The sequence below is a fragment of the Dipteris shenzhenensis genome, chromosome 26, assembly GCF_047967505.1.
Source record: "Dipteris shenzhenensis isolate YYH24624 ecotype China chromosome 26, Dip_SZ_1.0, whole genome shotgun sequence".
Lineage (NCBI taxonomy): Eukaryota > Viridiplantae > Streptophyta > Polypodiopsida > Gleicheniales > Dipteridaceae > Dipteris > Dipteris shenzhenensis.
This window is the reverse complement of record NC_141621.1, coordinates 2,235,029-2,260,748: the sequence shown is the minus strand read 5'-3', so window position 1 is coordinate 2,260,748 and position 25,720 is coordinate 2,235,029. Positions and strand designations below refer to the sequence as shown.

At 43.8% G+C, this 25,720-nt stretch overlaps 1 protein-coding gene across 1 annotated transcript; it reads right to left on the bottom strand.

The window, feature by feature from the left end:
- Positions 1 to 317: 317 nt before the first annotated feature.
- On the bottom strand, positions 318 to 25,281 carry LOC147884526 (uncharacterized). The gene is made up of 4 exons (XM_087397659.1): positions 24,894 to 25,281; positions 24,107 to 24,788; positions 760 to 1,111; positions 318 to 625 (listed from the first exon to the last, which is right to left on the bottom strand). Exons 1-4 carry the CDS (start codon positions 25,147 to 25,149, stop codon positions 581 to 583), a joined length of 1,335 nt encoding a protein of 444 aa, XP_087253785.1. The 5' UTR covers positions 25,150 to 25,281; the 3' UTR covers positions 318 to 580.
- Positions 25,282 to 25,720: the final 439 nt, after the last annotated feature.

The window sequence follows — 25,720 nt, the reverse complement described above, 5'->3', positions numbered from 1 at the left end:
GCCTCCACAACAATGCTGAAATATCAGAATTGTTTTGTGGATGACTGAGTATCCCAATGTAGAATATCACCGGTCAGTGCAAAAAGTAAGAAAGAGATTCTAAAGACAACAGATCTCAGTACCTCCATAAACATATTAGCAAATGCAACAAGAGACATCAAAGTTGAAAGTTTTCTAAAGTTTTGTTACTCGTGAAATGTCAAATTGTGTGACATTGCAGAGATGTAGAAGTATAGTTGTAAGTCGTAAATGACATAAGCAAGGCAAGGCCATATTCAATCCTACAACAGACTAAAGACTAACAACTGGCCCTGGGAAAACAGACGAAAAGAAAATGCATAAATTCCAAAGGGCTTCAAATGTCACGGCGTCATGCCCAAAACTGTTGCTATGGTTCAGAGGTACATATACCATTTGAATTGAATACAACTTCTCATGCCACCAAAAGACACGCACCTGTTACAAGGCTACTCCTGCCAGCTCTTATGGAGTCAGAAATAAAGTACAACACAGAAAATGTGCAATCTTTGCACACTCAGCTGCATACAGTCTAGAACAGGCAGGCAGGCCCATGTTACCATTAGCGCCTAGCTTCCCTGAAGCTTGCTTCAGGCTGCAAACATGGCTGACATAAATTTCCAGAATAAAAGTTAGGTATTTCAAACAAAAGAAAGTAGGGGAAAATGTACACTATACAAGCACTTTTGTCTATTCTAGTTCCAAATAAAGTACATCAAAGTAACGACACCAAAATACAACCTGAGAGGAATGTTGAAATCGTTCTTCAATGTAACTATATGGAGCTGCACGAGTTAACCCTGGTGTCTGCAGGTACATATCTGAACCAGAATGCAAACTGATGTGCCCTGGGGTGAAATGCCCGAAGAATGCATCCGGATACCCGAAACCTAAAGACCCAGTAGAGCCTACCCATGGACCTCGTAGATGCTGACCAGTTATGTGAGATGCCTGATCTACACGAGCATGCAGCTGTCGGGATCCTTCTAAGTGTGGAAACTCATTATTGTAAGTCCAAACAGGACCATAGATTCCATGCATGCTAAAAGGCCCAAGATTAACTCCAAAACCAGGATTGAAGCGTTGAGAGTACCTGCAGACCCAAAAAGCATCAATTTGTAAAATTACCATTACAAAATAGGCACACACTAACATAAGATTATGCATAAACTTTATAGAATTATGTCAAGCCTCAAAACACCATGAGCAAGTACTAGGCCACATTAAAGAGAAGACAACATGCATACCTCGTGTGAAAGTATGTCAAACCCGAAACTGCCATGGGCCAGTACTAGGATACAGGAGGTCAGGAAAGAAGAAGGATTTGGTCAGTGCTTCGACGTGAGCCAGCCTCACTAGCATGGGTTTGGGTGTCCACATTTCCCTGGATGGTAGGGGGACACGCCAGGGGCACAAAGGTTTACATAGAGAGACACACGAGTAATTGGAGACCTGGTTGGTGCACACAGTAAGGGAACAAGGCATTTCTATATGTCCACTCCTTCATTGCAATCAAATCACAGTAAGTTTAGAACAGTATCCACAACACTGGCAAAAATAGCTGACATTATGAGTCCGAGTCGGTCTAAACTGGCCATTGTAAGAGACTTGCATGGCAAACGAAACAGGTTTCGTACAGCATGAGTCCAAGACTTGGTACCAAGGCACGAGAGACAGGTTGGCCAAGGAACAAGAGGATACAGTGGCAATCCTTCGCCAAACCAAAGCCTTGAAAAGGCACTAGGATCTGGAGAGCAGCAGAATTTGCCATCAACAGCTTATGAAGAAGACTAATGAACTTCAAAAAGTACAGGAAGCTTGAAAGGATTGCAAGTGGGCAATATATCATGAAGGCAATGCTCTCATTAAAGATTTAGAATTGGCTAAAACACCAACATATACGTGGAGACACTCCGTCTATAATTGATGTAATACATAAGGGTCTTTACAGACCAAGCCCCTGCCCGCCCAAGCCTCTATTTTTTCCCCTTTTGGCAAGTGGGGATCATTACACACCGCCCAAGCCATTACAAAGTATGTGGCAAGGTATTGTAGGTTCAAGCCCCACCAACCTTGATGCAATAAATGCCTTCACCTATGTAAAACCCCCACCCAGTCCCTTGGGCGGGGGGTTTTGGCTGCCCAACTTTGTCCACCCCCCTTTTTTGGTGCCATGCCCCTGTAACAGAGGCTTGACGGGCAGGGGCTTGGGCGGTGTCTAAAGCCTTACCCTTCTAATAGCAGGAGACTGAGACAAAGGAGCACTTTACGTTCAAATGCCCTGCACCATTAGGTTATTTGCATGTTGTAGCTTGCTGTGAGATGTGAATTCAGTAAGCAACTTTTCTTGAATTTTGAGTCTAAGGTTTCTAAATTCTGAAGTTCAAGGTTTCTAATTATAGAATAGTGTGTTTGCTTATGGGTATGGTGACATGACATTCCCTTCCTGTTCTCGTTCACTAGGATTTTGGGCATTCCCGTTCCCCAAGAAATCGGTGTTCCTTTAGCATGAACATTCCCTAGTAGCTATGGGTGATATTGACACAGGAGACTGAGCTAGATCCAACACAACAGCATGTCACAGACTTCTACATGTTTAAGTTGGCACCAGGTAATAGTGGAGTGGAGGAGCTAGCCGAAAGGAGGACAAGAGGATAACCAGGAAGAGGATGTGAGGAGCAATGGATCTAGAGCCATAGAGATCACGCACAATGCAGAGATAGTACTACATGATGCTCTATTAACAAAAGTTGCCGAGTATATCTTTCTCATGAGTAACACAAATACAATATGTAAGGAGTCATTACATGTCCTCTTAACTTAGCCACTTCCTAGAATTCTTCAAAGGCATTGATAAGGTACTTTGGGGTCTTTATTATTTGCCATAATAGCTTATATGCTGAAAAAAACTTAGAATTATTATGGATTGGAAATCACACCTATTACTTTGAGTTCTACCTAAAGTTTTGATGTCAACCTAACACTGAAATTTCAAGCTGTTTTCTTACGTTTTAGATAAAATGGCCATATTTCTTAATTTAGAGGTTGGAAGTCCTAGAGTCTAGGGGTAACTATAAAACATATGTTTAGATTGCTTTGTAGCTCTACAATTATACTTATTAAAACTTATGGCATTAAACATAATTTGAGTGGATGATAATAGCGAGGCAAAATTTGATCTTTTGAAAATTCTTTAACATGTCTAATAAGTTCCACACTCAACCATACTCTGTAAATGCCTTCAAAAGGATATTATGGAGTAGCATGAGTTTTAAGGGGACCTAATATCATGTATAACACCAAATTCAAACCTTTTTTTGATTGTTCATTATGCTGTAATTTATATATCTAGATGAATCCAAGAACATGCTCAAACTCATCCTCTAAAAACACAACATAGTGCAGCTTCAATCTCATGATAGTCACTCACAAGGTTGAAAACCATAAACTATTCTCATGATACAAGGGTTAATTGATGTTACAAGAAACTTCAAATGTCTAAATTATACTTATAGAGTGCCTCTCATCATAAACACGTGATACAAATAAAAGAAAGTTATATGTAGAACAGTTATATATGGGATAATTCAAAACTATAAAAGTAAGATACAATGCACAACTTGCTTTAATAGTTGAGATCCAAAGCACTTAAATTCTTTTAATTGTAGCCTTTATTGTGATATGGTGGCTTTTTCCTATAATAGAATTTTAGTATTGCTAAGATACAACACTTTGTGGCTATTATGTGTAGTATATAAAGATGCTTATATACCTAGATGAATCCAGGAACATTCCCAAACTCATCCTCTAAAAACACAACATAGTGCAGTTTCAATCTCACGATAGTTACTCATAAGATTGAAAACCATAAACTCCATCACGCATAGCAAGGACTAGCTACTATGACATCCCCACTGACGTCATCAACGCCCAACAGTGGGTGTAGACCATAGTATAAAAATATGCTCTCACACATACAAATCCACACACCCACACATACTTGAGCATCCATGTATACAAAGTCTTCGTACTAAGTTTCTATCGGCCCTCCGAAGGTGAAGGAAAAACTCAGCGATGACAAAGGCTAGCACTAAAGGAGAAGGCTAATCTAGGAGTAGTCCAAATCTCCTCATTCAAGCTACAACTTCTTATGAAGTCTAAACAATTTCATTTTAGTCTCTCCCAAACGAGCATCTAAATCTAGCTGATAGGGCAACGCACCATTTATATAAAGATGCTTATTTATGAAATGCGACTTACAATGCAACTCATTAGGCTAACCACTCTTGTTATTTGCTAAATCAGTCTTGCACTTTGATATTCTTACAAACACATTGTAAAAGTGCATTGTGACACACATTCTGACCCAAGGTATTTTGTCGTATGCTGCTGCCCATTATGAGCCCTAGTCCAAGGACAAGGCACAAACTACGTGGATCCATTCCCAGATCCCCAAAGTCACAGGCCACGGTGGAGCATTTCGGGACGCCAAGACAAAGTGTTGCAATGTATCCACCTAGTAACAAGTTTGATAAAGGAAAATGTCACGTGCATCAATGCCAGACATAGGTGGGAGTGACACCTGGCTGCACAAGCATCACTTCCCAGAAAGGATTCAGGGCATGGGCAAACTGGGTCGCCCAACGCTGACAAGTCAGGTCAAAAGACCCGACCAAGCAGGTCAATCAACTGATTGGTGTGGTCGGTCAAACCACCAGCCAGTCAGCTGTTTTTTCAGCCCTATTTAAGGGCATGTTTGCCCCTCAGTCCCCATTCAGTTTTGGCCATTTCTCCTCAGGTTTTCCCAACCTAGAGCCACCAATTTGAGCAGAGACCCATGCAACCAGGGCGCCTCATGGACAGCCTATTTACAGGTCATCCTCCCCCAATCACGGTTTCCGCCTTAGATAGGGAATTTCCAGCTCATTTTTGTATGCCGATTTGGCACTCATGTACAATCAGTAGTTAGGGCATTTTCACCACCACTTATATATCATAAATATAAGCAGTTTACACTGGTAGTGTCCTTCATGCTTGAGTTCTCTATTTACTTCTGCATGTTACAATCCACATGCAATGACTACTACTTAATGCTACTATGTTAACCAAGGGTGGTTTGGGGGGCGGGGTAGGGGGGGGGGGATCGGGATCAAGCAGTTTACACTGGTAGTGTCCTTCATGCTTGAGTTCTCTATTTACTTCTGCATGTTACAATCCACATGCAATGACTACTACTTAATGCTACTATGTTAACCAAGGGTGGTTTGGGGGGCGCGGCAGGGGGGGGGGGGATCGGGATCAAGGTGTATCCATCTCAACACTCTTCACGATTCCTGGCTCTCCGATGACTAGAATTAGAACCCTCATACGTGATGACTCCTTGCGCTTTGTGCTCACGTGGATGATGGCAATAGGCACAACACGTGGTATCAAAGCTCGACCTTTACCTTATGACTTGGCAACAATGGGAAGACTTTAAGCTTAGCCTTGCTAACAACACTCTTCCGTATACAGTAGTAGCCACTATTGTGGGAGTGGGAGCCCATGACAGCATATCTAACAAAGAATCTTCTTTGTTAATCCAACTCCAATGGGATGTAACGATCTATGGCAGCACAACAAAATGAGGGCACTATCTCATGCAATATTCACTCCAATGAAGTGACAATTGGTGTGCCATGATGATCAAGCCTTTGACAATGATTAACAAATCCTTGTGTGACTACACCTAGGATTCCATGAAGCCTCGAGTATAATGTATACCTTCATAAGACTAGAATATATCCAATCTTACAAGTTGAAAAATTTTATAGTATAAGAAAATGAACAAAGAAAAGAAGGAAGCTTGTAAGCGACTTTAGACAAAAAAGTGAGTAAATGAGATAATACAAAAGAAGAAAAGGGACTTAGTAAGCAAAGGTACACCTGTGTTCTCATCAATACCCAAGTATAAGCTGCCATCTGGGTTTCAAAAGCCTTCAATATAATCCTATAACGAAGAACGCTACATGGGAATTACGTAAGTTACCACAAGAGAAGAATCTCATTGGCACTAAATGGATCTATAGACCCAAGAATGACTCTTAAGGCAATATGCAAATGTTCCAAGGGAATGCTATTAGACAAAGGATAGAGAATTAAAGTATATTAAATCTTTGCTCACGTGCCAAAACTAAACACTATCACAACATTGTGTTCTATTGCAGCACAAAAGAGATGGCCCATCTTCGCATGGAATCAAATCTGCATTTTTTCCTTGCTATTTGAAAGAAGACGTCTATGTTGACAAGCCTAAAGGCTTTGAGAAAAAGGGCGTAAGCAGCTTCTATGTGGACTAAAGGAGCTTCTATGTCACGATCTGTGACGTATTCCTTTCTCTAAACCTTAGACTTATGGATGGTTTGATGAATGGACACTTGTGGAAGGGTATGCCCTTTCGACGCGACACTTCCTATGAGGCACAACCCTTCACAAGAGACATTCTATGAAAGGGACATTCCTATTGTAATGTACCCTCTCATCAAGGATCACACCCTTCACAAGGGATACACACCTCTTCATGCACATACACTTTGGAGTACACACCTTTTCATGTGTGACTCTTCACTCTCTATATAAGAGAGGCCCAATTGTATGGATGACACACTACAGATACACTACAGACACTCAAGCACTACAATTATTCCTTGTTCTCTGCTATTTCAGTCTCCTTTCTGTTCCTTAGCACATTTCTAAATATAGCAAATCTAGGATTTCTTATAGTGGTATCAGAGCAAATTTTGCTCCTGCCTGTAGGAAATGCCACCCACCTTCTAGCGCCTACATGATACATCTCTTTCCGCTAGAAGGATATCCAACACATTGTGCATGGAAGAGATGGAGAGAATGAGCGTAAAAATTTTTAGTGCCAACCCTGCCTAAAGTCATCAATGGCCTCTCCATCTCCCACACATCACGAGTTGATGTGAATGGACACGACAAAAATCGTGTCTTTTCATGTGCTTGGGCTGTCCCAAAACCAAGGGACACACCTTTTCCACCATCGGACACACCTTTTGATGAAATGTTTTGACTCCTCACCCAAGGGACACACCCCATCGTGGAAAAAAGGACACACCTCTTCATGTGGGGACACCCCTTTTAAAAACAGGGACACACCCCTTCATGAAAAGGTGCACCTATTCCAAGGGTCACACCCCTTCGAATAGGCACACCTTTTGGAACCAAGCAAGCTCGCCTCCCTACGCAGCCCTCCTGCCCTCGCCGGTTTGCTGCCCTGCCCCCTCGCCGGTTTGCTGCCCTGCCCCCGCCAGTTTGCTGCCCTGGTTTCCTGCCAGGCCTTGCCATTGCTGCCGCAAAACAGCCTTGGAAGCCCGCAGCCTGGTTCGCCAGCCCTCTATCACGATCCCGCCCTTGGAAGCCTGCAGCCTGGTTCGCCAGCCCTCTATCGCGATCCAGCATTGGATACCAGCAGCCTGTTTCACCATACGCAGTCTGCCCCCTCTTTTTCGCCATCTTATCTGCCAGATCAGCAGCGGTACAGCCACTTTAACATGATTCAGACTGCCGGTTAAACGCGCGCTGTTGCTGTTTTCCAATCCGGACCAGCCAGGCCCAGATCTGCTCCTCGCAACCCACTGCAACATGGACCTCCGGACAGAAATCTGCAGACCTTTTCTACGCAACAAATTAGCAGATTAAATCTATGCCAAGTGGATTCTTTCCATTCTACTTCTAAGGATTCTCTTGTTATTATCAGATTACAGCAAATGAAAGACGCTCCCTTAAAGCATGGAAATCCCTGGTAATTCACCCAGCCTTTCAAGGACACCTCAGGCATCATCTACCACACAATATCGTGTTCAGATTGCACAACCAGCCCATTTCGGAGCTTTGGCATCGTGGGTCTTCTGTCACGTGCCCTACTAGTGATTTGGACCACATCCTATACCTTCTGCGTGAGGCACCTGAGTTACATTACTTCCTCAGCACAGTCCAGGTTGTGTTCCACGAGACACAAAGATACCCAGAACCCGATATTCCTCACGAGTTTGCTGTCCATCTTTGGAGAGAATTTCACCCCTCAGCTTCAGCATCTCCAAGGTACTCTCCACCTCCTTCAGCTCCCAGATATCCTCCTTTACATGTTGTACATTCCCCAAGACAGTATTTACACTCTGAAGGCACTCCTTCTCTTGGATATCCTCCACTTCCGACAGCAGCTCTGTATCCCTTCTCAAATCCGTGGACTCTGCAACCTACTCCTGTACTCTCACGAGCAGTAACACCCATTTTAGCATCACCAGTGTTACCTCAAACAGGACCTCCTTTACCAGATTTCCACAATTGGTTCCATCCTGCCTCGCCTGCCCCCTCCAACATGAGCAACCTCAAGGAGCAGCCCGATTCTTCTTCCAAGAATGGTACAAACTAGGATGCAGGTTCGTGCTTTTCTCACGGGGACCTCAGATATGTCGCAACGCTCGCATGCAGCCTCTCCAGAGATCAATGACTCAAGTCCAAAAAAGGCCCCTGAAGTCAACGTACAAGGCGAAACACCACTGCAACTTTAAATTTCCTAGCTTTAGGACAACATCTCCGACTTAGTCCAGAAAGTCCAACAACTCCAACATTCTCGCAGTACCACACATACAGAGGATGACGTGATGCAACCAAACGACTATGCGGATTCATTCCCACCTGAGATAGAAAACACTGAACTCCGTGCCCTCTACCGTTTACTCTGTAGATGCGAAACGAAGAGAGAGAGTGAGAGTGCAGGTACAGGACGAGTCGAAGAGAAGTCACGTCAAACTTAGATAGATAGATGTTGCAAAACACAAGTACAAAGTACTTGTATCTAGGCCTAGGACTAAGTGTCCTAGGTGTCACATAGGACTAAGTGTCCTATGTGGCATAGAAGGCACTAACACTATAAGTGCCTACACTTATGCCTACAAGGCACATACCATGGCCTATAGGGCATCACTAGAACCACCAAAAGATGGCCTACAAACCCCCCTCCATGGGATGGGTTGAAGTACTCTGGAAACGTCTCAGAATACCTGGTAGTTTCTGGTCATGGTGGCACATGTTCATCCAAAAGGATATAGCCACCTATGAATGTACAAGGAATGTCAGATCATGTAACAAAGGGAACCAAGTGTAAAGCCTGTTGGAAGACTTCGAACTTCGGACGAGGAAGTGCCTTTGTAAACATATCTGCGATGTTGTCCTCTGTGGGAAGATAGGACAACTCTATGTCTCCTGCTGACAACTGCTCCCGAACATAATGATAGTCAACTTCATATATGATTGGTACGCGCATGAAACACTGGGTTACGAGCAATGGCCAAAGCACTCTGGCTGTCAGTGTAGACAATAGTGGAGGATGTCTGGCAAATACCAAGATCTGTAAGTAGCTGTCGAAGCCAAACACACTCTACTGTAGCGGTGAAGGCTGCCCTGTACTCAGCCTCACAACTAGACATGGCAACTGTCGGTTGCTTCTTGCTGAGCCAAGAAATACATGAATTGCCAAGCAAAAAACAATTGCCAGCATGTGACACTCTGGTGTCGGAACATCCTGCCCAATCACTATCCGTGTAAGCATGCATGGTAAGTGAATCCTGATCACCATAGAAGAGGGCTAAATCCTAAGTACCTCTGAGATATCTGAAGACTCTCTTCACTGTCTGCCAATGCTGTGAACTGGGCATGTGCATGAATCTGCTGAGCTTAGATATTGCATACTGCAAGTCAGGTCTGGTGTGACATAAATAGATAAGGCATCCAACAGCCTGCTGATAAAGAGTGATATCACATGGTGGGCTCCCATCATGAGCTGAGAATTTGAAGCCAGGGTCCACTGGAGTAGAGATTGGCTTGCAATCCTCAAACTGAAAACGATCAAGGAGCTGTCCAATATACTTGGACTGAGACATCATGATACCCCCCTCAACATGAGCAAACTGAATGCCCAAATAATAATGGAGCTGTCCCATGTCTGACATGTCAAAAATCTGCTGCAAATCAGCCTTGAAAGCTGCAATTTGCTGAGTATCTGGGCCCGTGATAAGCATATCATCTACATATAAAATCAGCACTAAAAAATCAGATCCACTCCCACGGAAATAAAGAGTGGGTTCTGTAGGACTATTCTGAAAACCAAGGGATAGTAAGTGTGCATGAATTTTGGCATACCATGCCCTAGGTGCCTGCTTCAAACCATAAAGGGCTTTTCTAAGCCAGCATACCTTATTTTCAGAATTAACAACCTCAAAGCCAGGAGGTTGTGTGACATAGACTTCTTCCTGTAGATCCCCATGAAAAAAGGCAGTCTTGATGTCAAGTTGGTACTTGCCAATGATGATGAGCTGCAATGGCAATGACACATCGAATGGTAGTAATCCTGGATGTGGGAGCAAATGTCTCCTCAAAGTCAATGCCTTGTTGTTAGGCATACCCTTTTGCAACAAGACGGGCTTTGTATCGATCTATGCTGCCATCACATTTCCTTTTTAATTTGTAGACCCAGCGCGTTCCAATGGCATGCTTGCCAGGTGGGAGATCTACTAATTCCCAAGTGTCATTTTTGGCAATAGATTGTAACTCAGCTTTCATTGCATCCATCCACTCTTTGCTGTCAAAAGCATCTTTATGGCACAAAGGCTCTTCATTGCAAGCTGTAGCAAGGAGTGCAAACTCAAGAAAGTGACCATGCTGTCTATTCCCTGATCTTGTTCGGGCAGCAAAAGGCTGATCTTGTTTGCTGTCCCTCAATGTGTCAAGAAGCCATCTGGGAACTTGCCTTTGTTGTCTATTGACAGCTCTTTCTTCAATGACTGCATCATGAGTAGTGGGATCATTTTGTGCCGGAAGAGAAACCTGCAAATCAGCATGAGGTGGTGGCTGATTATTGCTTAGTGGAGGGCCTGCAGGAGGCTCATGTTGCTGCTCAAAATCCTCTTCTGATGATGGCAGAGGTAACCAAGATTCAAAGGCATCAAACATGTCAATATCTGGCTTTGCTTTGCAGTCCACAAGAGGAGATGCTGAATGTTCAGCAAAGATCACATCTCTACTGACAATAATCTTCCCAGTATTTGGTTGATATAACCGATACCCTCTGCTCTCGTGGCTGTAACCAATGAATATGCATTTGATTGCCTTGTCATCAAGCTTATGTCTCAGCTGAGATGGTACATGAACATATGCAAGAGACCCAAAAACTTTCATGTGTGAAAGTGAAGGCTTCCTACCTTTCCATGCTTCATAAGGTGTAATAGTCTTTAATGCCCGTGTAGGTGATCTATTCAGCACATAGTTGGCACACTAGTTGGCACACATTACTGCATCAAGCCAAAATTTATTGGGCAAAGACTTGGCCTTAAGCATGCATCTGGCCATCTCCATTGTGCACCTGTTTTTTCTTTCAGAAACAAGATTCTGCTGAGGAGTGTAAGGAGTAGTGCATGAGTGAATAATGCCCTGTGAGGATAGAAATGCATCAAACTCCTTTGACATATACTCACCCCCCCTATCTGTGTTGAGGGTGATAAGCTTGCATCCTGATTCATTCTCAACCATATTCAGCCATCTCTGAAAGCATAAGAAAACTTCAGATTTGGCCTTAAAGGATATACCCAGCAATACCTTGTGAAATCATCAATGAGAGTCATGAAATACTTGTATCCTCCAATGGCATTTGTCCTCATTGGGCCACAGACATCACTGTGTACTAGCTGCAATTCCTTTGTGAGAGTTTTGGACAATTCTTTTGAAAAGGAAATCGATGCATCTTACCCAAAAGACAACCCTCACACACATGTTTAGAAACTGTGTGAGTCTGAGGTACATCATTTGCCATCTGCTGTGAATGTAGCTTTGCAAGAGCTCTATAATTGAGATGGCCCATTCTCTCATGCCAAAGATGAGTTTCAGCAAGCTGTGAATCTGAAATAGCCAATGCTTCAGTAGAAAGTGCAGCTGAATGATGATCAAGGTGATAAAGCCCTTTTTGCAAAGTGCCAGTGAGAACTATGGCATTGTCATCACGAAGATCATATACTAGGCATCCGTAGCCATCAAAAATTACTCTGAAACCTGAAGTAGCAATTGCTGAAATTGAAATCAAGTTGACTTCAATTCCAGGCACAAAAAGAACATTTGTCAGAGTGACAGGATGGCTGGAAATGGATGTGAGCTGCACATCTCCAACTCCTTTTACAGCATATGAAGCATAATTGGCACATGTAACAGTCCCCCCTCGAGGTGCATCGGCTAGAGAATGAAACAACTGTCTGCAAGATGTGACATGCTTGGAAGCACCACTATCAAAGTACCAGGACTGAGCATTATTAGCAGTAAAAAGTGCATCAGCTTTGGAGGGATCAAATGAGCAATGGACAGCCCATGCCCAATCATCCTGAAGAGCATGTGCATGTGAAGCATCTGCTGGCTCATGGGATTCAATGGCATGTGAGGCATTAACTGTCAATCCTGCTTTCTTTTTCTCCGAAGCAATGCGCTTCCTGCATTCTGAAATGTCATGTCCAGGCTTGCGACAATAGTTGCATCTTTTCTTCTTTCCCTTATCTGCTGTATTTTTAGATGCATGGGAGAAATTGCAGCTGCTATGCGTAGAGGAATTGCAGCTGCTCTGCGCAGATTTTGGCTTGCCCATAGGCTTGGAAGCCTTGCCTCTTCCTGTCTGCTGTGAAGCAAATGCATGATCAGGAATAATGGCTTGTCTGTTAGCTCTACTTTGCTCTTCCTGCAAAAGCAAAGTAACTAGCTGATCAAAAGAATAGTGGTCTAGATTACCCATGGCCACTAATCGAAGGGTTGTAGCAAACCCTTGATATGTATCTGGTAGTCCATTCAATGTAGTACTGACAAGCTGTGAATTTGGCACCACCTCATCAATGTTAGCAAGCTGTTCCATGAGGTCCTTGACCTTTGTCAAATATGCATCCATTGACTCACCTTCATTCATATTCACTTCCTGTAATTGCCTTCTCAAATATGCAACACGAGCTTCATTGCGAATCTGATATAGAGAAGCCAATTTATCCCAAGCATCCTTTGTTGTCCTACAAGAACGGATGTGTGGAATAATGATTCTCTTGCATGATAAAGCAATGCATGAATGTGCATTTGCATCTCTTGCATCCCATCTAGACTGTTCTTGAGTTGGAAGAGCAGCAGCAGGAGTGCTAGAGGAAGAGGCATCAGGAGGAGTACCACCTGCAGAAGGTGCAGCAGTAGAACCAACCACTGTAGCATTGGCTGGCCTCAGATCAGCCCCAGAAACAATATTCCACAAATGCTTTGCAACAAGAATATGTTTCATGAGATACGACCACATCGGATAGTTGGTGCCATCCAACTTATCATCTTCACGAAGAACTCCAAATAAGTCTTGATTGTTCCCAGCCATAGCAACTGTGATAACCTGTAAAAGACCTGAAAACCCAAAAGCCTCAAGGCTATCACTGTAAAAAGCTGGCTGTCCCAAAAATGACAGTAAATATCTACAAATTTCTGACCCAAATCAAAGGGCAAATGCAGATCTGACCCAAATGTGACTGTGATAGGCAATGTTCACTGCAAAAACAGCAAATTTGGCAAAAGCCCCAAATTTATTGAGGGCAAATAGGCCAAAAAGAGGGCAAATTCAGAAAAGCCCCAAATTTTGCTGAAATTTTTGCAAATGTGACCCAATGTATGCAAATCTGACGCAAAAACAGCAAATTTGGCAAAAGCCCCAAATTTATTTAGGGCAAATAGGCCAAAAAGAGGGCAAATGTGGGAAAGCCCCAAATTTTGCTGGAATCTCGCAAATGTGACCCAATGTCTTGCAAATCTGACTCAATATCCTGCAAAAGACTCAATGTCCTGCAATCAAGCTGTACAGACAGCTCAAGTACAACGTACAGCTGTACTGTCAGCTTAAGTACTGTTGTACGGCTGTACGGACGTACAGTGTACTACTGAAGGTACGACCCTGTATGGTGGCTGTACGGTGTACCACTGAAGGTACGAGTTCGGCGATTGTACGATGCAAAGTACAGAGCAAAGTACGGGTACGGCCAATGTACGGAGCAGAGTACGGGTACGACGGATGTACGTGTAGATGCACGACTGTAGTATGGCATACGGCATACGGCGACTTCCGTACGACGACCCTCGATGCGCAGGTACGAACTGAATGTACGTACGACTCTGAAGGTACGACGGAGCAGATAGCGCTGAAGGGCCTCGAACCAGATCTGAAAATGTACGCAGAAACTGTACAGAAGGTACAGAAGGTACGGACTGTACGACGCCTACTTGTCGACCAACAAGGCAGAAAAATCTCCAATGAGCAATGGAGGCTCAGGGCTGAGGAGAGCTACAGGGCTAGAGCAAAACCTGCTCTGATACCACTTTAGATGCGAAACGAAGAGAGAGAGTGAGAGTGCACGTACAGGACGAGTCGAAGAGAAGTCACGTCAAACTTAGATAGATAGATGTTGCAAAACACAAGTACAAAGTACTTGTATCTAGGCCTAGGACTAAGTGTCCTAGGTGTCACATAGGACTAAGTGTCCTATGTGGCATAGAAGGCACTAACACTATTAGTGCCTACACTTATGCTTACAAGGCACATACCATGGCCTATAGGGCATCACTAGAACCACCAAAAGATGGCCTACATACTCCAAGCTTCCAAAACTAAAAGACTTGACATCAAACTTCCGGAAGCCTACACTGGTCAACGAAATCGCCGAACAGTTGACCAATGGCTCGCAAAATTATGCATGTACTTTGATACTGTTGACCTCACTGAAGGCAAAAAGATTGCCTTGGTAGCCTCCCTCCTCAAGGATACAGCTTTTCTATGGTGGCAAAGATGCTTAAAGGACGGCAAAAGTGTGTTAACATGGGAACGTTTTGAACACGTGCTCCGTAAGCAATTCATACCTGCCAATGCGAACTTCCAAGCACATTCAAAACTCCCACAGTTGGAGCAAACACGCTCCCTGTCTTCCTATATCTCTCAGTTCACCACATTGGTGCTGGAGATTGATGGTTTAACTGAGGATGATCGCCTTCATGCTTTCATCTCAGGCCTAAATCCCTCGTTACGCATTGATGTCCTTAAAGCAAACATCACCACCACAACTGGCGCTATTGCTTACGCAGAGCGCATTATAGATTTCCAAAACACAGGGAAGCAGAGTGCTAATCGAACACAAAACTCTACTATGGCCAAAGGTGCTCGCCCTCAAGATAACCCCAGGTTTAGAAAATACTCGGGTAATCAAGGTCAGCGACAGTCTCAAGATCCCCACAAGTCTCAGAAATCATATGCTCGATTCCAACAGAAGCACTCCTCCAAGGATCGCGTCTCTTTTTCTTCACAAAGTCATTACCGTCATCCTCAACATAAAGGTGCGGCCACTGACAAGAAGAACAACTCCAGCACAAAAGGACTTTGTACCATCTGTACATGTGACCATAGATGGTTCGATTGTCCCAAGCGACCAAAGCAAAATTCCAATATGGAACCTAGCACTTCCCAAACAGAAGATGCTACCCCAGCACAAGACAAGAAAGGCAAAGATGTTCGAATGACAAATACCATCCACCTGAGCCTTGCCAGCAACCCCGAACCTTCCCTGGCCACTCAAGTACTTTGTGTTCAAGGATCGATTCGTGGAACAACGGTCACTATCCTCATCAACAGTGGCTGCTCTCTAACTTCCTAGCTAGTTCTATGGTCAACAAACTTCGGTTGACCACCAGTCCTAGTCTCATGGACTATCACATTGAACTCGCAAATGGAACTATCTTCTTGTGCAACACCAGGATCAAAAACTTGTCTTTTCGCATCCAACATTATACGGATAAGTTGAATTTCGACATCATGCCTCTTTCTCGATACTATGTCATACTTGGACAACAGTGGCTCTACGACTATGATCCATCAATCAGTTTTCGCAGCCATACTATCCAGTTTGTCCACCAAGGAAAACTTAGTGAGCTGACTGGTTCTAGGGACTCTCCTTCAACCCCAGTTGCCTCTGCCCTACAAGTAAAGAAGTGGGTTCCTAAACGTCAAGTAAAGACTTCACTTCTATTGGTTACCGCAGTAGAGGAGACACCAACAAAGGATCCTCCTAAATACCTCAACCAACCTTTTTTCCAGCCCTACCTGGATATTTTTCCACAGGAATTGCCAAAGCAGTTACCACCTTGACGACCAGTGGATCACCCAATCGAACTTATTCCCGGCAGTAATCCACCGTCAAAACCTCCTTATCGGGTTTCTTACACTCAAAATGAAGAAATCCCAAGACAGATGACTGAACTCCTCGACAAAGGTCACATTCGGCCCAGTCGTAGCCCTTTCGGATCTCTTGTACTACTTGTGGAAAAAAAGAATAAGTCAATGCGCCTCTGCATCGACTACCGAGCCCTCAACAAGCTCACTATCAAAAACAAGTATCCATTGCCTCGCATTGATGACCTCTCCGATCAACTTCTACACGCAACACAATTCTCAAAGATTGATCTTCGTTCAGGTTATCATCAAATTCGCATACGAGAAGGCGATGAGTACAAGACAACTTTTCGAACAAAGTATGGACACTATGAATGCTTGGTCATGCCTTTTGGGTTAAACAATGCCCCGGCCACATTCATGACACTAATGAACAACATCTTCGGGCCTTTCCTCGATAAGTTCGTCATCGTTTACCTCGATGACATCCTCGTTTTCAATAGATCCCTACATGAGCATAAACAACATCTTCACCAAGTTTTTGAAGTTCTCCACGCAAATTCTCTCTACATCAACATTGAGAAGAGTGAGTTCTTCAAGACCCAACTCGAATATTTGGGACATGTTATTTCAGCTCAAGGCATCTCTGTGGATCCCAAGAAGGTCGAGGTAATCCGAAACTGGCCTACTCCTAAGAATGTTCATGATGTCCGCTCTTTTCTCGGATTGGCAAACTTCTACCGTACAAAGGTCTATCAGTTTTCCGAAATCGCAGCTCCTATGTGCGAATTATTGAAAAGCACAGCAGTTTTTCAGTGGCTTCCCGAAACTCAAGCAAGCACTCACTACCACACCAGTTATGGCTATTGCTGACCCAAACCTTCCATTTGAGGTCATGACCAACGCTTCCGACATCACTACAGGAGCAGTCTTGATGCAAGAAGGCAGAGTTATTGCTTTTGACAACCATAAACATTTTGATATCCAAACTTGATACCCAGTTTATGATAAGGAGTTTCTTGCCGTTGTACATGCTTATCGCTCTTGGAAACATTATCTCATGGGAGCCGACTCAATGGTCAAAACAAACCATCACTCTTTAAAGTATATCTTTACTCAGCCAGTCATGAACGCTCGACAAGCACGCTGGGTTGAGTTTCTGGCCAATTTTCACATGACCATTGAGTACATTCCAAGACTATGCAATGTAGTTGCAGATGCTCTCAGCAGGTTAACTCTAGCATCAGCTATGGTAATCTCTACATTATCTGTGGATGTTCCAAATTCATTCAAAGGAAAGTATTTCAATGATAAAGACTTCGGCACAGCAGTACAAGTTCTTTTAAAAGATCAACCTTCGACTTCCGAACAGAAGATTTTCTCATCCTATTCTTATACGGACGACCTTCTGTATTATCAAGATCGCGTCTGTGTACCACATGACAAAGATGTTTGACGTCTTTTGTTAAAAGAACATCATGTAGTTCCTTATGCTGCCCATCCAGGCATCAACAAGACTTATAGGTTACTCAGTGCAACATACTACTAGCCTCAGATGAAAAGCGACGTCATCAAAATGGTTACATCTTGCTTATCTTGTCAACAAATGAAAGCAAGCCGACGACTTCCAGCAGGACTTCTTCAGCCTCTTCTAGTTCCAACTGAAAGATGGGAAAGTATTTCCATGGATTTCATTACAGCACTACCACGATCCTCCAGAAGTAACACTCAGATTATGGTAATTGTTGATCGATTGTCCAAAATGGCACACTTTGTTGCTTGCAAAAGCAGTGCATAGGCTCCGGACATCGCCAAACTCTTCACATCTTCCGACACCATGGATTACCCAAGAATATCATATCCGACAGAGATCCTAAGTTTACAAGTCACTTTTGGATTTCACTGTTCGAATATTTGGGAACAACTCTACTGTTCAGTTCAGCCTACCACCCAGAATCAGATGGCGAGACTGAAAGAGTCAACCAAGTTCTAGAAGAAATGCTTCGACATTATATTCAGTCACGCCTAGCAGCTTGGGAAGAGTATCTATCACTCCTTGAGTTTGCTTATAATAACTCTTTCCTTAGTGCCATCAGCATGACTCCATTCCAAGCATCTTATGGACACACTCCGATTGTACCAACGAATTTTGTACTTCAACATCGAGTGGCCCTAGCCGATCAACTGGTTCAAGAAATGCAAGACATTCTACTCCAAGTCAGGGATCATATGCGAAAAGCGCAAGAGCGGTATCAACAGTCTGCCAACAAACATAGGCGTCACCTGGAATTAACACTCGTGACATGGTGTTATTTGTAGAGTACATTCCAGGCGATGAAGCAGTTTCTCCTGTCGGTGATTATGTCCCAGAAATCGAAGACAATTATTTTCTCCTTATTCCTGAGCGTATTCTGGACCATCGACAGCGAGAAACTCGACATCGACTTATCACCGAATTCCTTGTTCTTTGGCGAGATCTGGACGACTCCGACGCTACTTGGCAATCTAATGAAGACTTACAACAGTACCTTGACATTTTACAGCAGTATTTTCAGAATTTACTGTGATATTTTCTACATCAGTTCATTATCTCCACCAGGGTCTTATTTTGAGTGGGAGGGGATGTCACAATCTATGACGTATTCCTTTCTCTAAACCTTAGACTTATGGATGGTTTGATGAATGGACACTTGTGGAAGGGTATGCCCTTTCGACGGGACACTTCCTATGAGGCACAACTCTATGCCCTTTCGACGGGACACTTCCTATGAGGCACAACCCTTCACAAGAGACATTCTATGGAAGAGACATTCCTATTGTAATGTACCCTCTCATCAAGGGTCACACCCTTCACAAGGGCTACACACCTCTTCATGCACATACACTTTGGAGTACATACCTTTTCATGTGTGACTCTTCACTCTCTATATAAGAGAGTCCCAATTGTATGGATGACACACTACAGACACTCAAGCAATACAATTATTCCTTGTTCTCTGCTATTTCAATCTCCTTTCTGTTCCTTAGCACATTTCTAAATATAGTAAATCTAGGATTTCTTACATTCTATGTAGACTAAAGAAGGCTCTATATGGCTTCAAACAAGCACCAAAAGCATGGTATCATGTATGGCAAAAAAAGATCAGCACTTTCTTCAAATTCTTCAAAAGGGGTTTAAGAAATAGTTTCGCAAATCCAAATCTCTACTACTAGGAGAGGTGTAGATTTGGCGCTTCTGTATCTATATGTTTGATATTGATAATAACTCATAGCTAGAAACAATGGTGCACTTGTGACTATGAATCTATCCAAACAAAATTAGGGCTTTAGAATTATTGTTTGGGTATTGAAGTGTAGCAGCTTCATGATAAGAAGATTCTCATAAAACTTCTAAAAGATGAATCAAAACCTTTGAAGCCTTCATGGATACAAGACATGAAGGAAGTCTATTTCTGCCACAACCACTAGAAACAGTGAAGATCTTCAAACATGCACTATGGGTTGATTAATACCAGAGGTGAACATCAATTTCAATGTTTTACAAATATAGACTGGGCTGGGCTCAATGTATGAAAGGAGATCTACATATGTGTTCCTAGTTAGATCAGATGCAATTACCTGTAGTAGTAAGAAGCAACAAACCCTTACATAGTTTGCCTCTAAATTAGAGTATAAAGCAACTAGCACGGCAGTATGTAAAACTATACAAAAATTATACATAAGTGTTTTGCAATAATAAAAGCTATCAAAGAATCGAGTGTTTCTTGCAAGAGACAACATCTTCACTTTATGCGAAAAAAAGTAACAGAACAAGAGGTGGACCTCATCTTTTACACTACAAATCGACAGGTAGCCGATATCTTCACAAAGGCACTAGATGGTAAGAAGAGTGTAGGGCAATGCAAGCCTCTAGGGCTGCAAGAAATATTATTAGAATTATTAATGTAATGTCTAGTGTCAATTTTGGAACAGCCTCTATAAGGTCAACAACCAGCTCATGGACAAATAGAAAATTATGACCTGCCCTGTGGTAATGCTATGTCCTCAAGAGTTGTGAAAACCCTAAATTTGCATCGCATAGGTCTGGTTGTGTCTAGTCTTGTGTGTTCCTTCACACACTTTGTACTGTCCCTCTTCGAACTATGGAGGAAAAATTTACAAGAGCTGGCTTATTCCTCCATCCTCGTGCTTCCTTCTCTTGCCACCAATAGTCCACAATAGCTAAATAGACATTTTTGGCCCAGCTCTTCCAAGAAGCAAGCACAACATTACTATAGTTCATTATGGTACGTAGTGCAATCACCGTTGGGGTAATCTCATAACCAAGGTGTGTAGAGTCCTTTTGTGAGTGTCCCTAGGTTGTGGGTGTGAATGAGTCTCAATGTGAGTCACATGGGCCACTTTTGTGTGGGTCTTTCCCTTGAGTGTGAGGGTTAGATTAGATCAGATTTGATTCCTGTCACATCACCCATGAGGTCATCCAGTGACATCATGTGTGATGCATGTGTGTGAAGAAGATAAGGCCTAGCCCAACCTATAAATGCGGCACACTGGTTTTACATCTTATCCATAACATCACTTTGTGCCTCCATCCACTGCCTCATCTTGTGATTGCTTCTTGCTTCTCTCTTTGACTATGGATTCCAACATGGTATCAGAGCAGGCCCTTGATTCAGCTACCTCGACTTCAGCTTGCGCATTCTAGTCCACTTCTTCTCCATTGCTGATCTCAACAAAAATGCACTGTTCAAACAATTGTGTGCCGCCATGGATATCTTGTTCTGAAGATTATTTCCCCCCCTTCTAATACTAGTTTTTCGCACGTCACGTTTGTAACCATGTGCTGCGAGGTAGCATCGCTAGCCTGCTAGAATCACCTCAATTCCACTCATCCTCCATTATCACATCATTGTCCTTGATCGCCGCATGCATTCTTGATTCCTTCCATGCTGCTGAATCTGTATTTTTTCTGTTTAGTTTCGGCACAAACACAGATTGATGGCTGGATATGCTCTGAGAGAGCAGATATTTTGACAAGGTGGCTGAAGCAGTAATTCCATCGAAATTCTCACATTATCGTTTTTTTGAGCGACAATTCGAGTTGGAAGCGAGGAGTGTGCATTTCAGTTGCACATTTCTTGTGGATACCTTGCTGTCCATCATCGCTGTTGTCAAAACTGGCTGTGAAAGCATATGAAGAATGCATTTCTGCACTAGCAGATCATTCCTGCATTAGCTGATCAGGAAGTGATTACAGAGATGATGAGAAGCACATTTGTGCGCTTGCTGGATGGGCCCATGGTCTATGCTTCAATCTCTCTAATCACTCACCAAATCACTCTAATCTCTAATCTCTCTAATCAGTCGCCAAATCGCCTCTTGCCCAACCCCACCCCAACTGCAACTCTATCAAGTCATCATCTTCGCCACGCCTATGCTGTTCACTTGCCTATTTTTGCTGCTATTTTGCATGTTTACCTCCGAAGACGACAAAGCATAGGCGGTGACCCGGATGCAAGCATGGAACGTTTGTGTTCTCATTTTCTCACATAAATCCTGTCGTAAATGAGACTCTGAAAACCAGATTTGAGTCTCATGCAAATTTGAAAAAAGCCCAAAGGATGATCATGGCACTGAGCTTGGTGGCAAAAGAAAAAGTATGAGATGCTTGCAGCTTTGTTCTTCAAGGAATCATGCAATGCAGAGGGTAATATCTAAGGCATTGTCAAGGCTAAAGCGAGCGAAGGTTTGCTACTTGAAGCAGCCAAAAAGAAAGAAATTCTTGGAGCAGGTGAAAGCAAGCTTGGAACGCTCTGTGACAATGCTAGGCGAGCGGCCAAGCGATCTGGACATACAACCAAGCAGTAAGATTTTACTCTACTGAACCAAGAAGCATTGCATCTTGTCATGGACACCCTTCTGTAGCTATGAACAAGTTCTCTCTCTCTCTGTAGCCTCCTGCATAGCCCTCCCTCTCCTTTACCTCTTCTCTGTAGCTACTAGCTATGAACAAAGTTCTCTCTTTGTAGCCTCCTGCGTAGCCCTTTGTAGCCCCCCATCTGGTGTTCCACCTCAGTTTGTAGCCACCCTGTCTAGTGCTTCGTTGCCTCCGCCTCCACCCATAGCCCCCGTCGTCCCAAAAAATCCTGTCTAAATAAGGCCTTTTTCATCTGTGCGTGTGAAGTTCCATTTTGTGTGCTTTGTAAGAATAGTGGTTTTGGTTTCAACCTCAAATGTCAAAACCCTGCATCGTAGTCATAGGAACATAAAGGCAAGCATGGCATCACAAAGTTATCATCATTTTAACAAGCCACTGTTGCCCTCCCTCCTATTGCTTACTGTAAGGGATCCTTTAAGGGCTTAATTTCAACAATCACATGCATCCTCTCCAAGATGATGTGGCAAGCTATCCCAAGCTAGCCACAGTTCCATGTGGTTGAGGATAGCAAAGTTGTAAGCCCTCTAGTGAGTCATTGCCAAAAAGGATGGTTAAGAAGATTGTCCAACGGTCAATAGTCTCAGAGGGCCTTCATATACCAAGCATAGAAACAGCTTGAGGGCAGCAATGGCTACGAAATCAGCCACCTTCCAGCAACAAAAACCCCAGCAGCAGATTGACATAGCAGGCATACAACACCTGACAAGGGTAGAGCAGCCCAAATGGCTGCAAGCAGAGGCAGCAAGCATCTGAAGATTCAACAAACAAAGTGGACAGGCTGACATCAGCAACCAGTCCAGGTGGGCAGTTAGCCTGCATCAGGTCAGCAAGTCTGTAGCACCAAGGTCAGACCAGGAGTGCTCCTGATTCTGCCTTAGCTAAGAACAGGCCAACTATATTTAAGCCTATCATGGCAGCCGTCATTCCAGGATGAAGACACTATGTGACCACACTTGGCAGCAGCCACAAGTGCCGCACGGACACAGCCCATATGACTCGAAATAAATCTCCAAGACGTGTGAGATTTCTTGGACTGCTTGTAGCAAATTGTGAGAAATAGCTATAAACCAAGCCTACCTTATTTGATGTGTCACAACAAATCTCTCTGAAAGGAGCGGTAAGAGTTTGCAGCTGTTCATTGAGGCAAAACAGGTCACCACATCCAGGATCTCACACGGCAGTTACATAGAGATAAGCTGACTCTAAATGCACTATAATCTCCCCTTCTCTGCATCCAAGCTACATCTGCTTGTGAAGAGGATATCTTGTTTCAGTCTCTCCAACAAATAGTTGTGTACAGCGTAGCTGATAGGGCAATGCAACACTAAAATTTGAAAAAACTCACACGCTAATAGTAGACCGCAACTAGGGCCAAAACATGAAAAAAGGAAAAACATCACTGGCACCTATAGCGCCTTAAGTAACTTGCACTTGATACTATCTTTTCCTATCACTTATCCTCTACAGCATCATCATTTGCAAGTTTCACCAGACTACTTGGCGACATAGATGCTAGGTGCAATTGCTCGACATTAAAAATCCTGTGCCTACTATCGGTGTCTGTTATGTACCCTGCACAACTATATAGTTTGCATGTCACACGACTATGACACAATAGATTCCAGGTGCAGCTACTTGACGAAAAAAACCCCTAGCCATGCCATGGAGTCCACCGTAAAATCCAAATAGGAAAATCATATTCTGCTTGCCCAAAAAATAGGGACGCACATTGTGACTGAGAGCATCTTGTTTCTGCACATCTTTAAAGATAAACTGTCTCATTACCTAATCAAAAGAAGCAGATAACAAACTTTACATCCCTTGTAGCTACAATTGCACCTTCCTCCAAAAGAAAGGAGGCCACATTGAGCATGCATTACCTGTCATAGCTACGATCATAGTCTGGATCTTTCTTGTCTTTTTCCCTATCCCGAAAAATGGCCACCCTGTTGGAGTTCATCTTTACCCTGAGTGTGAAATCATCCTCCGCTGTGACTTTTCCCTCTCCATCTGAAGCGGGTTCCCCTCTGATAACTACATCGTGAAAATGATTCACGGGTAGCTTCTCTTCTGCGTTATATACAGGAACAGCATCGGGCCCCCCATGTTCCTCCACAGCCCTGCCTACCAAGTCAACACTGCTGAAGATCCTGGCCCTGGCTTTGTTGTACTCCTCCTTTCTTTCCTCCACAGTCTTCATTGGGTTCATCCTCCCTCCGTCAGCAGCCAGATTCCGATAACCATTCGCCTTTGAGGACATTCCTGCCCTCTGTTTGATTGCAACCTTGTCCAAAGGGGCGGACACTGACTTTTCCTGTAGTTCAGGATCTAAGGGGATATCGGCCAGCCGAAGATTAGGAAATCTGCTATCTGATGTCTTACGAAGAACAATTGTCGTACCCTCTGCTGCGTTGCAATCGACTACCATGGATTGAAGATGATAGTGCTGGGCCACGCGATGAGCAGCAAGACGTACATACGAAGAGGGCATTGGCTTGAATTGAAGCTGCTGTTGAGTAGAGTTCCGCATAAACTTTTCGACCTCTTGCTCTAACCTTAGCACTGTCAATGGGGTGGAAATAGAAAATGAGATTACGAAATGCCACACCATTTCGATAGATCTATTGCAGAAGTTTGCGAATGCAAAAAGCTGGGAACAAGACTTACCCGTCAGCCGATTTCGCGAATTCAGGGCCTCCCTCAAGAAACCGTCAACATCCTCGGCATCGCAGGCGACAGCAACGGCCTCAGCGCTGGGGGAATCGGCGGAGTCTTCAATTTCGGCATCAAGCTCGCAGGAAGAAGAAGGAGGCAGCTGCTTGAGGCTATCCTCGAGAGCGGCGAGGTCCTGCTGCTGAGGCTCACAGGCGACCTGGTGAGGCTTGTGGGAGCCATGGATCTGCTCCAAGCTCTCGGAACCCATGGAGGAAGGGGGGCGATTAGAGGGAGGAAATGCGAGGGGGAGCCATGGAAGCTGCAAAGGAGGACACAAATGAGATGATGAAGAAGAGGAGGAGCAGGAATGGATGCCCCCCACACAAAAGAGTTAGGGAAGGGTGTTCTTTGGGTCTTTTAACGTCCTCCTTGGTGTTGTAAAAACCTCTCCTGCCTGCCTGCCCCATGCCCACAAGGCCATCCTTCGGATCCCTACATGCCACGAAAGCTCGCCCCTTTGTCGCCGCGCACCTGTGGACAGCCGAAACATGTCAGGTGTTTACACATCGCCCAAGCAATAAAAAGGTCGCATTTAATTGGGCATGAGACTTTACTCGAACTTGATGGGTTGCGCAATGGCAACCAAGGTTGCCCAAGAGGTGGTAGCTTTGGAGTCACCTGCGTTTTTTATGTGTGTAAAGGCAGGTGTGACCATCCACCCCAATGCAGCATCCTAAATGTCTCCACCCATTGACGATGGGCAAGTAATCGACGCAAGGAGGCATCAATATCATGCCACCCATCCCTCTGTCCATCCAAACACAGCAGCATGCCAAACA